This window comes from Anolis sagrei, chromosome 5 (genome assembly GCF_037176765.1).
Source record: "Anolis sagrei isolate rAnoSag1 chromosome 5, rAnoSag1.mat, whole genome shotgun sequence".
Lineage (NCBI taxonomy): Eukaryota > Metazoa > Chordata > Lepidosauria > Squamata > Dactyloidae > Anolis > Anolis sagrei.
The window spans coordinates 36754606-36772525 of record NC_090025.1 but is presented as its reverse complement, the minus strand read 5'-3'; the positions used below and the strand labels follow the sequence as shown (position 1 = coordinate 36772525).

At 38.1% G+C, this 17920-nt stretch overlaps 1 protein-coding gene across 12 annotated transcripts in view; it reads right to left on the bottom strand.

Moving 5' to 3' along the window:
- BLTP1 (bridge-like lipid transfer protein family member 1) overlaps positions 1-17920 on the bottom strand; it is a 150026-nt gene that overhangs the window by 76866 nt on the left and 55240 nt on the right. For all 12 annotated transcript variants that reach the window (XM_060778979.2, XM_060778980.2, XM_060778985.2 and 9 more), the window contains exons 24-34: positions 16524-16652; positions 14939-15058; positions 13944-14224; positions 12636-12886; positions 11410-11668; positions 8941-9781; positions 7741-7811; positions 4265-4438; positions 3494-3614; positions 2450-2593; positions 235-362 (exon numbers count right to left, since the gene is read on the bottom strand). In XM_060778979.2, coding sequence (XP_060634962.2) covers positions 235-362; positions 2450-2593; positions 3494-3614; positions 4265-4438; positions 7741-7811; positions 8941-9781; positions 11410-11668; positions 12636-12886; positions 13944-14224; positions 14939-15058; positions 16524-16652 — 2519 coding nt within the window. The remainder of the gene's footprint in view (positions 1-234; positions 363-2449; positions 2594-3493; positions 3615-4264; positions 4439-7740; positions 7812-8940; positions 9782-11409; positions 11669-12635; positions 12887-13943; positions 14225-14938; positions 15059-16523; positions 16653-17920) is intronic.

The window sequence follows — 17920 nt, the reverse complement described above, 5'->3', positions numbered from 1 at the left end:
CGATCAAAAAAATATTGTGACTTTTCCCCCAGATCTAAAATGAGCATTTTTAATGAAAACTGGAGTTTTACTCATTCTTTTCTCTCATTATCTTAATCAATATCCTTGTTTCTAATTTAGAAGGTCACTATTAAGAAATGGCTTAAAGAGAACTTCTCAAGTCATGTTATTCAACCAGATGTAAGTGTTATGTATTCTGTCAGAGGACTAGATTATCAAAAGATAGTGCCTTACCTGTTCATACGAAGCTGTGTAGCAATTCTATCAAAACACAACGCCACTAAAGAAACGTGGGTTACACTTTTGCCTGTGGCTGTGCCTGATGACTCTTCCACTGATGCTTGCAGTAAACATAGATTTACCTTCAAAAGGAATGAAGACATTTGCACTGCTCTCCAACATGAAGGACATAAAACAATCAGGTTCCTGATAGTCTTATAGCTTATTTATTATATGCAGCCACAGCTATACAAACACCCACTCTCCTTGGAGGAAAGCAGACTTCTCAATGTCAAGATATGTTATTTCATTACATTATATAGCATGTAAGAAATCATTCATTGCTTACATTACAGTATATAACAGGTACGACATTACAATTTCAAAACAGCTAAATTTTGCAAACCACTCATAGAACTGAAAACAGTGTCCAGCCTGTATCAATATGTAGGCTTTATAGATCACAACAATACTTTGAATTGTGCCCTGACCAATAGGTAGTGGAGCTCTTGTGAATTATATGCCTCTCGGTAACAAGTCCTTGCCAATGTTCTGGCTGCATATTTTGGGGACCAGTTAAAGTTTCTGAATACTTTGAAAAGTAAAGTGTGTTAAAGTAATACAAAGAGGATATAAGCAAGATGTGCATCACTGTGGCCAGAACAAACATCTTTGGTATACATTCCTGACCACTGCCTAAACATCCAGCTCTATGCTGGACCCAGGACTATACTTAAACCTGTGTCTTCAAGAAGATATTTCATCTACTGGTAGTTAATTAACTCATCTACTGGTTGACTGGGAGGTGAGACACCAACAGGGACTGGAGATAGGATATTGCTCTTCTAGTTCAAATTTGAGCTTTACAGAGGGCAGACCGATGACGACAGCCTCACACAGGAGTCCAGAATATAAGCAACCAGTTTATTGTAAAAACACACACACATAGAAGGTATATGGAAAAATCAGGTTGAATCCAAAGGAGTCAGCAGTAGATAATAACCAAACAGGAAATTAATTGCCTCTTATAAATCCAAAGGTAACACAATCCAAAGACAGTCCCAAAATGCAAAGGCAGCTTAAGTCCACAAGCAGAAGATATGCTTAGCAAAACTGAAACAGGAATACAAAACAAGAACATGGAAAAACTCCCAAGATAGTTAAATCCAAAGAAAAGGCTTGAAACATGAACTAGAGAACTTAGGCCTAGCTTCTAACTTGAACGCTACGTTGCCTGAACTGAAGTCAAAGTGTACATTAGCTCTTAATAAACAGACATGAAATCAGTATGTCTGCCAGCGAATTTCTGTTTCCCACAAAGCCGTGTTGATCTACAAAGCTGGCTATCTACCCTAATCTGCGTGCTTCCTTGCTTGAGTCTGTATCACCATGTGCTTTCCCATGAGAGTTTCCTGTCAATTTGTCTGCACTCGACCTCTTATCTACTGAGGATGATTACAATTCCTGTGACTGACCTTGAGGCTCAGAGGCAATTATACTTTCAGACCCTGTATCACTATCTGAAGCAGTTTCATTTTCCTGGCTTGAATCATTCCATTGGCCTGTATCACTATGAATCCCAGGAAAGAAATCTTCAGTAAATCCATCAGCCCCTGGCTGCTGTGATGGCTGCTGAGCTACAACATCCTATATCAGATTTCACACCTATTCTGCATTATTTCAGAGAACTCATCACCATTTCATGGACAAAGTTTAATGATCCATCAATGATCTAGAGATTTTGACTCCACCTAAGTAAGTTTTGTTGCTCAACTGCAATTATTTTTGAAGCAACTGTTTAGCAGAAAATGGAAATATTCATAGTTAACAAAAACAGGGGCTGGGTCTCCACTGCAGGGACACTTTAAGGATCCTTGGAATTATAATTCAAGGTCCAGCCTAGTTTGCAAGCCAATATAACTTCTGTGACTTAGTCAGCAATGGTTTCCTGATACTGTTCCATGCTGCAGCAATCCCAAAAACGCCTTGTACCCTGTTCCCAGAATGCAAGCTGGAGGCTCTTTTCTTAAAGACTCAGAATATCAGACATCAGATCATCATCCTATAACATGTCAAAGTCTGCAAGCTGCAACCAATCAAATTAGATCAATTTTTAAGAAGTTCTGTGTCTTGGTAAAGTTCTTGCTCACTCACCCTGTTTACTCCATGCTATGGACAAAATGAAAATTAAGGCATAGTACAAAATAGCTTTATCTACACAGTTAATTACCTTGGGTAGTGTAACATTGGCTTGAAGTCCTTTAATAGTCACATTTTCCTGCTTAGCAGAAAGATTTGTTTGTGTTTTTATTTGAGTTGTTCCTGTAGCAGGGGTTTCTATTTTCGTTCCTCTAACATCTTGCTTTGAAGACAGCTATAAAAAAAACAAGAAAGACATATTGCAAATTTCAATTTATATTTAAAGGCCATATTTTGATATTGCATACTTTATCCATGTACATGTCATTTGCAATAAAATATCAAATAATCATATGATGATCTTATGACTAAAAGCCACTAATTTCAGCTTTAAGACACTTATAGTCAAGATTTAATTTTAAATATATTTTTCTAATATATATAGGGGGTGTTTACCTATGACTTTCCATTCTCATTGTAGGAAGGGGGGCGGTTTTGATATTCAGGAAAGCCCTTTCTCTTGCTAACAGGCATAATAAACTTGCAGATAAAAGCAAGGATAAAGACTTCCCCGGTCTGACAAAGCAAGTCCTCCTCATGAAATATTAAAAATCCAAGATTATTTTGGTTTATAAAGCACCAAGTGCAACTCATAGCTGAATTTCCAAATATAGTTTGTGTAAATAGAATCTTTCAGTGAAATATTTACACATATTCCATATTCCTCCATCACCAAGAGCAGCCTGTGTACTACTTTGCTCTCTCTTCATGCTTTGTCAATTATAATTTTCTGCTTAGATATCAAAAGTAGAAATGACAAGGTTAATTTACAGAGCTCAGACAAGAGTTCTTAGGTTAGAACTGGAAATTTCTTTCCTAGGTCTGGAGACATTGAATGCAAAGCACCTATCACTTTTTCAGAAATGGGAACAATATCACAGTTATTTGCCTTCTATTTTAATCCCCTAAATGAAGGCATTCTTCTTTACATTCAGATCTTTTGGCAACTGGACATATCAGTATTTAGATTTTTAGCCTATTTTTGCTGTTCACATATGGAGAAAAAAATAATGAATCACATTTTGCAATCATTTGCCATTAAAACTTCAATTCTTTAATTATGTAACACACATACGTTTTCAGAATAAGTTGTTTTCCTGTTCTGTACAGCTTCTCTGAGGACTTTACAATGCAGATCATCCACAATAGCTGCTGGGTGGCATGTGCTGGCACAGTGAACCATTGCCTCTATATACCTGCAGCGAAAATTAGTTCCAAACAATTCACCTTCAAGTACATGATAAAGTCATAATATACTATACAAATCTAGCAGAAATGTTCAGGGTAAACTACATAATGTTTTGTCTGTTTTTAAAAGGTGTGGATCACACACACAAAAAATGAAGAGAAAAAAATATAGAAGTAAGATTTAAGAATGTTGGGTCTGACAAATAATTTATAACAGCAGAATTCATATTTTGGCAAAATCAATGAATTGTTTAGCTACTAAATACCACTCCTAAACAGCAAATGTTTTGCACTGGGGAACCCAGACAATTAACCTGTAGGGTCCCTATCTGTGGATCCCCTTTGTTCAGAAAATTTCATATTTGGTGCCTTTCTTTCCTTCATCTTTATTTTATGATGTTGTTTATTCGTTCAGTTGCTTCCGACTCTTCATGACCTCATGGACCAGCCCACACCAGAGTACCCTGTCGACTGTCACTGCCCCTAGCTCCTTCAAGGTTAAGCCAGTCACTTCAAGGATAACATCCATCCATCTTGCCCTTGGTCAGCCCCTCTTCCTCTACATGTAAGGGGTGCTGCCACAGTAATGCAGTCCTACCAATTATTAATTGATAATCCAGGCTACTGAACTAATTTCACTCCCTAAACTATGGCATACCTGTCTAAAGCTTCTGCTACAAGAGGAGTGAGAACTACATCCACTGGTCCTTTTATTTCCACAATAGCTGTTGTTCTGGTCTGAGACACTGGGTGATCAAGAGTCCATTCTTCTGTTATTGTTTCATCATCTGTATTATCGAGGATTTTTTTGTCCAAAGGAGTATATGGGGTACTACATAAACAAAAAGAAGACATTATTTTTATAAGGTTTTCTTTGCAACGTGGAATTTATTAGGAGGTTTACTGAATAATAGTAATAATAATAATAACAACAACAACAGACCACATCCTCAGCTGCTGCAAGAAGATTGCGCAGACAGACTACAAGCAGAGGCATAACACCATTGCTCAGATGATTCATTGGAACTTGTGCCACAAATACCATCTGCCTGCAACAAAGAACTGGTGGGATCACAAGCCGGAAAAAGTTACAGAAAATGAACATGCCAAGCTACTCTGGGACTTCTGAATGCAGACAGACTGAGTTTTGGAGCACAATACTCCTGACCTCACGATCGTGTTAAAAAACAAAGTATGGATTGTCGATGTTGCAATCCCAGATGACAGGAGGATTGAAGAGAAACAACTGGAAAAGATGACACGATATGAGGATTTAAAGATCGAACTGCAAAGACTCTGGCACAAACCAGTCAAGGTAGTCCCAGTGGTGTTCGGCACACTGGGTGCAGTGCCTAAAGACCTTGGCCTGCACTTAAACACAATTGGCACTGACAAAATTATCATCTGTCAGCTGCAAAAGGCCACCCTACTGGGATCTGCATGCATTATTCTCCGATACATCATAGTCCTAGACATTGGAAAGTGTCCGATGTGTGATCCAATGCAACTACCAGCATAGTGATCTTGTTTGCTGTATACTAATCTTGTTGTGTTTCAAATAATAAATAAAACAACCATATTTGTATACCACTCTATCTCTCCGAGGGGACTCAAGGCGGTTTCCAGAATGGTAAAGCATTGCTATTACTGACATAAAAACATACAAAAATTATAGAAATATATACTATATAACAATCGTACATATTTAAAATTAAAAAGCCAGTTCAGAACTAATTACATCAGGTAGCTCAGCTTCCGATGGCCAAGATTCCAAAGTGGGCCTCAAAAACTATGAGAGGGCTGGGCTAGTATGACGAAGTAGAATAGTGACTGTGGCACTAGTAAAGGGCAGGCATGGCCTACCTGATGGCCAGGGTGGGACCTGGAGCTATTTATTTCCAAAGTCTACTGCATAACCACAAGAGGACTGGGCCAATGGGAAAAATACAGGCCCGGGGCAGTGGATAAAGTGCATGACAAGGCCTAACTAATGGCCGGGGTGGTGCCTAGGGCTCCTCATTTCCAGGGCCTGCTGAATAGTATGATAGGGCTAATAGCAAAGGGCCGGGGAAGTGTGTAAAGTACAGAGCAGGGATCTAACTAATAAAATGTCTTATCAAATGCAACTATCTTGCACTGCTAATGGCAGCCAGCAAGAATTTAATAAACTGCCTGATTTGGGAAATGCCAGATGCTCATACAAAGTCAATGCAATCAAACAGATAAGAATCTCTCCATCTTAATATCATAAAATTAGATGTATCAATTGGGATGCATTCTTAAGTTCTAGCTTAAAAACTAGCCATTTGATAGTTTTTAAAGGATATTTTATATCAGTCAAAGGTAAAGAAATAGTTTTTCCTACTGGTTCAGAACATTAAAGACACAGTTACCTGTGCCAAACAGCAAATGCTTTCAACAGCAATATACAACAGAGACAATTAGTTAATGCCCCAGGGCACATGTACTTCTTTGTCAGCCTCATCACAATGTGACTAATGAATGTACTGTAAAGCATTACACAATCACACTGGCATTCCTAAGGGAAAAGATTATAGAACCTGGCAAAGAATAAATTGTGGTCTCCTGAAGAATATTTCAAAACTTCAAAGAAAATTAATCAGCAATCTCAATGGTGCCAGCACTGAATATTTGGAGCTCTGGCATGCTGAGGTGGAACACGCATTATGGAAATCAAGGAGGAATCTTAATCTTGTTCATCTTGTATGCATGAGATGATGAACAGCTCCAGAATAAAGTATGTTTAACTTTATTCTGAAAGTAGTTTCTCTTGGTTCATCAAGTGTAGTCTTGAAAAAACAGAAGAGAACTGTCATATAAGGTGATAATATTAGCATGCTCAGGCACCACTCCACCAGTCCATGCTTTTTTATCTGACAGATGATAGAATATCCCAGTCATTTCCATAATCTCCTGAAAAGCCATTTGAGTTTAACAATGAGGATGCATAGCTAGCTGTCTATTTGAAGAGCATTAAACTGTAGAGAAATTTCAAAGGAAACATAATTTTACACAACACCGAGATTACTGGGCCAGCAAAAGAAATGCAAGACTATTTCTGTGTTCACCACATACTTTATGGGATCATTAGCAAGCCAAAATGTCTTTGCATTGTATCATCAAGGTTTGCTACAAGCCCCTATGAGCTTTTTAAAAAAAGATAATATAAACATTTTAATAAATAAAATATTTTTGATTAATAAAAATGGGTTGAAGTTCACCTCTCAGATTATTTAAAATAAAATAAAAAATCTGAGACAGAAGCTATTACATACTTATCCAAAATGTTATTAATAGGGATATATAACAGAATGAAACAATTTCCCCAAATAACCATAATTCATATCAGTCAATATTTAGATTCCTTTCTACTTGGATCTCACCAGTACAGACATTGCTTTTGAAGCCATACAGCAAATAAACATATGTGAATATGACACTTTTAGCATGAGAGTTGTGCACATAACTTGTTTCTCCTATTTCCCTCGTTTCCTTTGGTACTTCGGGAGCATGTAACGGGAAAGCCACTCTTGTAACAAAATTCAGCTCGACACAAAAGCAAGCATGAGCAAGCATCCTGGCTGCAAGCCTGCTTTTCAGAATCACAGTTTAATCTTTTTTATTGACTCCCCCAGCAAACAAAAGTAAACCCCCATTCTCTGAAAAACACTCTCTTCTTCCAGGAGGTCATCGCTCTTCCTTATCTGGAAGTGGGAAAAAGTGTGTGACTGGCTGGCGTGGTGTAACCTGTGAGAGAAAGCGCTCGCGCCTGCGGCCAAACACCTCTCAGAACTTGCCTCCTTGCCTTGGAAAGAGTGTGTGTGGTGTGCAGACCCAGAAAGCACACACTTGTCAGTGCCTGCAGCCAAGTGCCTCCTCTAGACTAAGAAATTCTTACTCTAGAGGAGGTGCTTGGTTTACCCTGAATGCACAACTCTACTTAGCATCCTAGTGGCAGAAATGTAGTGGAAGAAAATGTATACATTCATCTCTGGTAATGTTGCTGAATTTTATATTTATTTATATTCCTCTGTAGTATGGAACTCCATTACACAACAAAACTAGCTGTTACAGTATCAAAAATACAAAGCAAACTGCAATCGAACTACTTACTTAGATGTTGATCCTGTAAGCTGCATACCTCGATCCAGCAGAGCATTAGCTGTGAGGCCTTGTTTCACAATCTAGAACACAGAATTTTTTATTTATTTATTTAAAACTTTTATGTCCTGATCTTCTCTACCTCCGTAGAGGGACTCAGACCAGCTAACAGCAAGAATTCAATGCAATAATACAGTCTAAAACATCACACAACAACAAAAGATTACAATACAAATAGAGTAAAATACATATAAGCCAAATTGCCAAATAAAATCATATCCAACTCAGTCCATGTGGTCAATAACTTAGTCTGTAACCAATCTCAGCCATTATTCTGGGAATGTTTCGTTCCATAGCCAGGATTTCACTAGCCTCCTGAAGGTAAGGAGGGAGGAGGCAGATCTGATCTCAATTGGGAGAGAGTTCCATAGTCAAGGGGCCACCACAGAAAAGGCCCTGTCTCTCGTTCCCACAAGCCGCGATTGCGAAAGTGGCGGGATCGAGAGCAGGGCCCCACCAGAAGATCTTAACAGTCTTGATGGTTCATAGGTGAGAATACGTTTGGACAGGTAAATTGGGCTGCAACCATATAAGAAACATTTCTTATTCTCGTACTTGAGTTTTTATTAATTTTATAACCTGGTTAAGTGTTTTAGAACCCTATTTAGAAGCCTTCCTGCTTCAAAATAAGTTTCTCTTTACTGCATTTCAATGACATCTCTACAGATGAAATGATCTTCTTTCACAGATGTGTCAGAATTGAACAGAATTGGCATAGTTCATATATCCCTTACATTACTGAAACATAGTCATATACAATTGAAATATAAATATTATTTGTAAAACTGTTTACTTTTATAAGAAAGAATTTTTTACAGTGGGTGGGAAACCTAGAGAGGAAAGATGCTATTATTCACTCCTGCAATCTCCACCCCTCAGGCTGTACCGGTTTATTTATTTATTTACAGTATTTATACAGTATATTTTTTTTTACTCTTGAGGAGAAACCATTACATTTTGCAGTGTTTTAGAACTGCTTGTATAGTTTGGAAGCAAAAACCCCCACATTTTTTTTAAATGTCATCTTGGGGTTTCAGGTGAATTTTGGCATTCACGTTCCATATTTATGACACCACACAGAGCTTCTTAACATATATAAAATTCTACTGCCACATTCACCAACTAATTAAACTGATATCAAAGTTTTGTTACCTTAAAGGTTGGGACTGAAAGCTGTTCAAATGATGAGGAGCTTTCCTCACTAGTTGGCGTGTCAAGGTCTAACGGCCGATGTAAAGACGATTTAGATGTTCTTTTATTTGTTGGATGTTTTACTGACCAGTTAACCACCTGATACTGAGTAAGGTAGCTTTGGTAGCAGTTCATTACAGGTTGCTGGGAAGTGATTTGTTCATTCTCAGAAGCCTTCTCAGCTTCTACAACATATAAATGCTCTACAAGTTCATCTTCTCCTCCCAAAGCAGAAACAAATGAAGCCTGAGAGGGATGTGTTTTTATTGGTAATGTTTTTGGATCCTGACTAACTTCTCCATGCAACGTAGTAGTTAAGGGTCCTTCTACACTGTGATAGATTGAGCCTCGTCCATAGTCTATTTTGGCTTGCTTCCTCTTCTTTTTTCTCCCAGGATACGTTCCCGGGCCTTCATCGCTGCTTATAGGTTCAAAGTCTTCAGCTGCAGAAAAGTAGGCTTCACTATCAGCCACTGACATGCTAGAGTCCATGGAACGATACTGATGAAATGAATTTGAGTCTGCAGAAGGTGTGTATGGGAAAGAACCAAAGCTTCTCCTCTGCTTTGGGGAATCTAAGACATTTTCGTCGCTGCGGGAGACATCACTGCTGAACTGCACACCAGCTGGAACAGGCTTGTCTCCATAGAAAGCTGCTGTAAGACTTTTAGTACTCCCGAGTCGTGTAGAGCATACTGACGCTTGCCGTTTCAAAGGCGATCTAAGGGGAGACTGTCCAACAGGCCTCTCTTGAGGGTTAGGAGATACAGGGCTATTTTCCAAACCGTCAGCTCCAGCAATACTAAGGGGGTGAAACAAGTTGTACAGATTCATACATAATTTCAACAGAATGTACTTCTTTTGTAACCCAAAGGAATCATAACCCTGCTTATCTGCTTTAATCCCCATTCTGCCAGTGGGTTTTGTGACTATGTAATGGGCTGAGGTAATAATTCTGTGTTTTAACCTCCAGATCAACGTTTGTGAATCTGTAGCTCTCCAAGACCTTTTCAGACTTCATTTTCTATCAGTTTTAGAAACATAGCTAATGCTCAAGAATGGGAATTGTAGTCAAATCACACACGTGCCTATGCCTAGCAGACTAGTGACAAATCTAACCTAAACAATACTATGCTAAATAGTTTTCTGATAAGGCAAGATTCTTGCTGTGAATTTTTAAAGGAGAAATTCCAAAACCTATAGATTAAGTCCTTCCCATTAAGCAACATTCAACTAATGGATATTTTCCACAGCAATGGATCGTTCCGTCTCTCCCAAGTTGGCTTGGAAAAGCTAGGTAAACCCTCACCTCCAACTTTCAGATGGAATGCTATGGCAATATTTGAAGTAGAAAGGAAGACACAACCAGGAGATAGATAGATAGATAGATAGATAGATAGGAGAGAACAAAAATCAATAGCATTTTAAAATGTTATAGAAGAAGAAAAATTCAACCCAAGAATACCTAAGTGCAATCCATTTTCTTCTGGGAACTAACTATAGTTAGGTACAAATAAGTTATCTCTACACTCTTACATGTTTCCTAGAAACAGTCACAAATGAGGTGGTAGTTCTTCCTGAAACTCATTTACACATTGGTCATACTGCAGAGGCTTGCTAAATTAGAAGAGGGTACATCTCATATAAATTATTTCATATGCTGAGTGCACTCTCAAAATCTATCTTCTGTAAACAGTGGGATAACCTTTGCTAGGACTTCGGGCCAATGCAGGAAGACAAAATCTAATAGGTGGAATTGCACTGCTTAGACTATGAGGAACATGAACCTGGATCGAGGATAACACTGCTGTGATTGGGGTGGTGGGGATTAATAAACTACAATTTCCTTCATCAAACACTGAATGACAAATGCTTGTTCCATTCTATTCCATTTAATGAGAGGAGATTTTGGAGCAAACAAAAAAAACAACATATCAAACTAAAGGAAAAGTTAATGAGACACAGTGGTTTGAATGTTGGACTATGACTCTGGATAACAGATTCGAATTCCCACCTGGCCATGAAAACACACTATGTTGATCACACTCTTTCAGGTTCAGAAATCCCCCCTGAACAAATCTTGTAAAAAAAAAAAAAACCTGGATAGATTGTCTTAGGGCACCACAAATCAGAAATTACCTGAAGGTACACAACAACAACAACAGCAGTAGCAGCAACAACAATGATGACGACAACAACAACAACAACAACAACAATTACTAAGTAACAGTCCAAACCACGATGAGCTGACACCAAGCAGAGAATGAATAAATACTCTACTCGTGGAAACTGTCAACTCAATGGACCCACATTCTTGTATGGAGGACCTATGATTTGAAATGCTCCCCAGAAAATCTGGAATATTTTTTTATATTCAATACCCAAACCTCTGTGTTAGAGTCAACTCCAGTTGAGAGCAAGCTTACTCACCTTCCATGGATATCTTCTCTTTTGGAAGTTACCAAGAATTCTTTTTGCCCTAAGTGGTCTTCAGCCGCAGAAGAAGGGCTTTCCCTATCACCTCCAAGCAAGGGGAGTGCAGCACTAGAACTACTGTTCTCTTCTGAGGATGAGGAAGAACTATGAGAACGCAGCGGCACTTGCAAGTTCAGGTGCTGAGATTTTCTTTCAGATTCCATTCCTACAGATCGGCACTCCCATTCCTTCCTTTTAACACCATTTGCTTTACCTAAGAACAAAGCAAGTTGTTATTTTATCCAATATAGCAGTATATAGTGTAGCAGCAATTTTCGCTTCCCTGGGACTAGGATTTCTAAACAGAGGGATAAATGTGCTGAATATTAATTTATATATAGCTCTTACAATATATAAAAGCAAACAAGACTAATATGCCTTTTTAATACAGTATATTATTATCACCTATAGTCATGCAAACTAGTTTAATTGTGCATTTATGTATAATATGACATAGTTTCAATGAAAATTTCAACCTTTTCCTCAATATCTCCTGTTATTTTTGTTGGAATTCAACCCCACACTGCCTGTCTCAAGTCCTCAACGAGGAGTAGTTAATGTCTTCTGTATGACAGTTGAGAATATATATATTTCTTCTCTCCTCTCAGTTTCTGCTCTCATTCTGACTGGTTGTTTAAAATGGATACTTTTCTACTGCAAACCTTTTTGAATCTGATTTCTGCCTTCTTACACTTTAATATGGAGAGTATATGCTGTGTGCTTTGAGATCCCTCTCTGCTTGTGTTTCAGGAGAGATTTAGTGATTGAGTTTTAAACTCTCTCTTGAAACCTTAGGTTGTCAGAGTAGCTCAGCCCCAGTTCTTGATTATTAAGAAATGCAATTATTTCTTATTATAAATACACCTTTTGTAATTTTTTTTAGAGATTGGACTCCATATCTTTGTCTGCCTGAGCTCTTAATTCTTTACAGCCACATCACACGGCACTTCGCGCTATGCTCATTAATGAGCTGATGCTCAACTTTCATATCCTGTTTGTTTTTGGATGCTCTGCTTTATTTTAGTGTAATTTTTTGCTAACAATTTTATGATATGTTAAGTTTCTGGTTAGCTTGGGTTAGGTAGAAGATCATTTATAAAGAAGTTTAAGATACTCCTAAATATGCTGACATGTGGCTGAGGATACACATTTGTTTGTACACACATATACACAAACATTACCATCTACAATTTTGGGAAGCTCTTTGGTGATAATCCATTCTCCCGGCTGTAGCAAAGATTGTCCATAAAACATATCCGATTCTGCGCTTGTACTTGAAAAAGCAGAACTACTTGATGGCGTCAACTCTTCAAGTTTGAAGAAGTCTAATCCTGAAACTGTGCCACCAAAAAACCTACAGCCGCCAAGACAGCCACACTTGTTCTTGCTTCTCTTGTTCTTTATATTATCATCTGGCCATAAAAACCATAATCTGGGGGAGAAAATAAAGCATGACTCAAGAAAGCAATCAAATTCCAAGTACTATTCAGCTAAAAAGCTCTGCAGAAATTCTTGCAAATTATTTACTGTCCATTCAGGTATGTTGGATCACACCAATTTAGAAATGTTAAACTTGATAAGATTATCTACACACGTTTTATTTTAATTATGTAATCTAGATACATAATAAAAGTGAAAATATGTATGTATGTGTGTGGCTGGGGTGCCCACTTTCACAGACAGACTCCCACTTCCACAAAGAGCTACGATCCCCACCTATGAGGAGCCACCAAAGGCCCTCTCTCCAATGACATTGCAGGTTATAGCGAGCACCATGAACATATACAATCCCTGTCAGTGTCCTCTACAAACACAAGACTGCCCAACACCCAAGTAAATGCTTTCATATGGGAACAATTTCATCCTCAATTTTATGTGTTTACTCCTCCACAAACATCTCAGTCTTTCTGAATCTCTTCATTGATGTGAAATTTGCATGATCCCGCCCATTGCTTCTTCCATAACCCTTTCCTACTCTTTTCTATGGTGCACAGCAAACAGAGAAGAATTGATCAGAAATTGAACATACTAGAGGGGTTTGGGGGCCTGACTCAACTTGATGGAAGTTGGAATTCACTCTGCACCAAAACAGAGCACTGTGACCCCTCCCCCCCCACAATGAACCTGGACCACATTTGGCACACAAAACCACCATGACCATTGCAAAATTGAGACCACTCAGAAATCTTTTTCAGAGGATTCAGGGACCTTCCAAAATCGAAATCTCCCCTGAAACCTTCCAAATCTGAATTAAACTGAACTAGTAGATTCGTTTAGACTCGAGGTCACATCAATTTGAAATTAGTAAAGGCAAAGACAACAAATTACTGCTGTAATCAATTTATATGATTTGATAAAAAGTTTTTAAAAAGCTCAACAGTCCATACTTTATACCTGAGATGCTTATGCTCTTCTAAAGACCAGTTAACCATTTATTAAGGATATCTACACATACCATCTTCACAGTAATATCAAGAATTTTCCCTTACCTTTTGGTCCTGCTGTCATGAGTTTCCAAAAAATGCCTCTGTGCTTCATGCTTAGAATGATGATCAGCTGCCAAGGCAATATCAGCGGTGATAAGGCCCAAATTGACTGACCCTGCTTCCAGCCAATATGCCCTCCGCAACACTGTTGGCTGAAGACCAATCCGGCAATTGTTTGCTTGCTCAATGTATTGCCTAAGTTGAAGGTCTTGGATGGCAGCACTTATCCCCTCGCCAACAGACTGATTGTGGAGGTTACAGTTGGCAATGCGCACAGCACCCATCTAAAAGTGAATGGGGGAAAATTAAACATAACCTAGTGCCCAATGGAAGGGGAAGGAATATTAGAGAATTATTATTGTTGCTGTTGTTGATTTAGGGTCACTTTTTTCTCCACCCGCTAATAAAAATTCCTCATGACCCTGAAATCCTGTTTGTAGATGTGACTAAATGTTATTCTTGACAGGGTCTCTTCTTCGTGCTAATAAGAAGGATACTATTTACCCTTCTGGGTTAATAAAAAGTACATGAAATAAAATGTTCACTAACTGATTAAAATTATGGTGTGAATTAAGCCTGGCAGCTATCACATCACAGCCTGCTGAAGAGTCAAATTAAATGCAGAACAATGTTTCAGAAGTTACAAAACTACAGGAGTCTGCTTTCTCCGTTTTCAGACATGATTCTTTTTTAATAAAGAGCATAATACTCAAAGCATTTTCTTCTCTACAAAAAAATAAAATGAGCATCTGCAGATTACATGGCTTGAAACAGAAGATCTTTAAACTGTGCCTTAGCCTTCCAATAAAACACATAATGCTTTCCGTATTAAATGCAAATGCAAGTAAAATGCTTTTATCTCTCAGAATGCCCTACAGAGTAGTCAATATTTGAGCAAATCCATTCTGCATGCAATATATACAACTCAGATTACAGGAAACAACTAATGTTATAAAATAATCACAAAATTAAATGGCATAAAAGAAGAATATTCCCACCTTTACATTTGTGGCGCAACCATGTTCTACAATGAATATATCTGCCCCATCTACTGCCAGGCGAGTCATTGTGTACTTCAATTCATCAGATGTTGGACAAGGGCCAGAGATGCAACTTATCTGCAGAATATGTGAAACAGAATATATAATCATATACCATTCTTGCTGTGAATTAATTCTACTTCAAGTTTAAAAAAGACAAAAGGGATAAGTGATTATTCCTTTGAAATGAATGGGAACAGTATTTTTAAATGATAAAATGTGCTGGGAGCCAGTGTGTGACTATGGAGACCAGAGTTTGAATCCCTGCTCAGCCATGGAAACTCACTCGGTGACCTTGGGCAAGTCATATTCTCTTAGCTTCAGAGGAAGGGAAATTTTTGCCAAGAAAAACCCAGGATAGGTTTGCCATAAGGTTACCAAAAGTCAAAAACTACTTGAAGGCACACATACAACAATATTCCATAGCTTTTTACTGAGAATTTCATCCTAACCAAATATGCAATCCCATTCACACCTGTCCACATATATGTGTACTTCCAAAACTAGGCGTAAACAGGATTGGGATACACACGAAACACAGTTAAGGATGATGCAATTTGCCATATTTGGAGGGAAGTATTTTGGATAAACTCTAAGATGGAGAGAAGGGAGTAACACAAAATGGTGCAGTTCATATAGTCAACTTGATAGATGCCTTCGAGCAGTGGTTCCCAACCTGTGGTCCATGGACCACCAGTTGTCCCCAAGAACTAAAATATGGTCCACAGCCTCACCGTTACTACACCTTTGCAACAAGAGTGACTCGCCCTGCAAAACCTTCTTATAGTGCCAAGGCAACTGGGATGTTGGGAGGGGAGAGGCTGACTACCCACGAAAGATGTGACAACAAGCTTCCTGACTGCTGCTTCTCCTCCTTCTCCCTTCCTGAGCGGAGCCGTTCCACATGGCACCAGGAAGTGGGGGTGCCTTGGTGTCTTCATTTTTAGGCCACTTCCTGGGGTTATCAGAGGTGCTGATTCAGAAATTTGCATTGGATAGACCACATCAGCTCTAGATTATTAAATATGGTTTTCTGTGGGCGAGTAGATGGCAACTACATATACTGGATGGTATATGTTCTGTATCAGAAACAGATGTAGTCTGTCTAATACAATTTTCTGAATCAGCACCCCAAATAACTAAACTGAATCTAAAGTAGACAAAAACTGATTCGTAACACTTTTGGTACTAATGTTGGAGAGTGCCCCTGTTCAAGTGGTCCCTAGTCAAAAAAAGGTTGGGAACCACTGCCTAAGAGAATATCTACAAAGTACAGCCCTACTATGCTGATTCACAAATCAAAACATAAACTCCAGTTCTAAAACTTCTTATCATCATCTATTATAATGCAGCTGAATATATTAAAAAAATATCAGTTGCCACCTTATATCACTTCTATTCCTTAAAGGCTTTAAAAAAGATAATATATACTTCAATTACTAATGCAGTTATAAGATTATTAAGTTTCATGTGTTTTGACGATGCTTCTTATGTAACGCTCTAATTGAATTGCAGTTAGAGAATACAAAATCATATGCATTACCTTAGCTTCACAGAAGCGGCGATCAATTCCATGCTGACATATGATTACAGACTTTGGTCTTTCCAGTTCAAATTCACGGCATACCACATGAAACACAAACGTTTGTCCCCACTCAAGCAGGCATGCAAGCTGCACACAGATAAAAAAAAAACCATTTTGACTGGACAGAAACTATTGCCGTAATTGAATCTGAAGAGTTTCAGAACTAATAAAAATTGTTTCCTGTTCCAATACTTAGTCCCATTACACAAACCCAATTTGTACTCAAAACTGCAATGACTGCATCCTTGATCTGCCAACAGGAGGCAATTTTAGAAATTAGAAAGAAGGATCATCTATCTGATTTGAAAAACATCTTCAGTCCAATTCACCATGGGTTTAGTTGAAATTATTTATAAAGAAAAAGGGAATAGCGGAATAGTTATTTCACTAACATTATTTTTTTATTCCCAAGTAAAAGTTTTTGAGTGAACTTGTAAAATACAAACAAATGCAAACTGTAATGAAGATTTATGCATTCTGTATTTTAAATTCAAGCCCTTAGCTGATTTTAAATTTATTCATTTGTGGAATTCTTCAAGATGGAGCTTAGTCTCAGCATTTAAATTTGCACTAAAGCACGAGAAAAAGACTGAAAATATCAACAGTGGAATATTATCATCTCTAGAATGTAAAATTCAGCTTACTCAGATATGCATTTAAAGAACTACCAATCCACCAAAGGCTTGTATGAGTGGCTGCCCAAGTCTCAAATCCTCATCAAGAAGAAGTTAGTTAGTTAGCATTAGATTAGTTTGAGGGTTTCCCTTCCCCCATGTTTCCTTTATGATAGTTGGGAATGTATTTTTTTCTTCTCTCTTCCTGTTCTCATTCTGATTGGTTGTTTAAAATTGAGACTTTTCTACTGCACGTATATTTGAATCTGACTTCTGCCTTTTTACACTTCAGTATGGAGAGTATGTGCTGTGTGCTTTGAGACCTCTCTCTAAGTGTGTGTCAGGAGAGATGCAGTGATTGCTGTTTTTTCCCCTCTCTTTGAAACCTTAGAAGAGATGGGAGCTGGAGTAGATCGGATCGAGTTCTTTAATTGTTGAGAAATTCAGTTCTTTATTATGTAAATAAACGTTTTGTGATTTTTAAAGACAGAACTCTGCATGTTTGCCTCCTAAGCTCTAAATTCTTTACAGCCACATCACATGGCACTTCACGTTTCGCATTCTGTAAGCTGAACGCGCAACTTTTGTATCCTGTTTGTTTTTGGGTGCTTTGCTATATTTTAGGGTAACAAATTGCTCCTTGAAGTTTAAAATGTCAATTCAAGTTGAAAAGAAGCCTCAGGACATTTTGGTCGAGTTTCCTGCAATGCAGTCAATTATCACAACCATTTTATTCCCTAG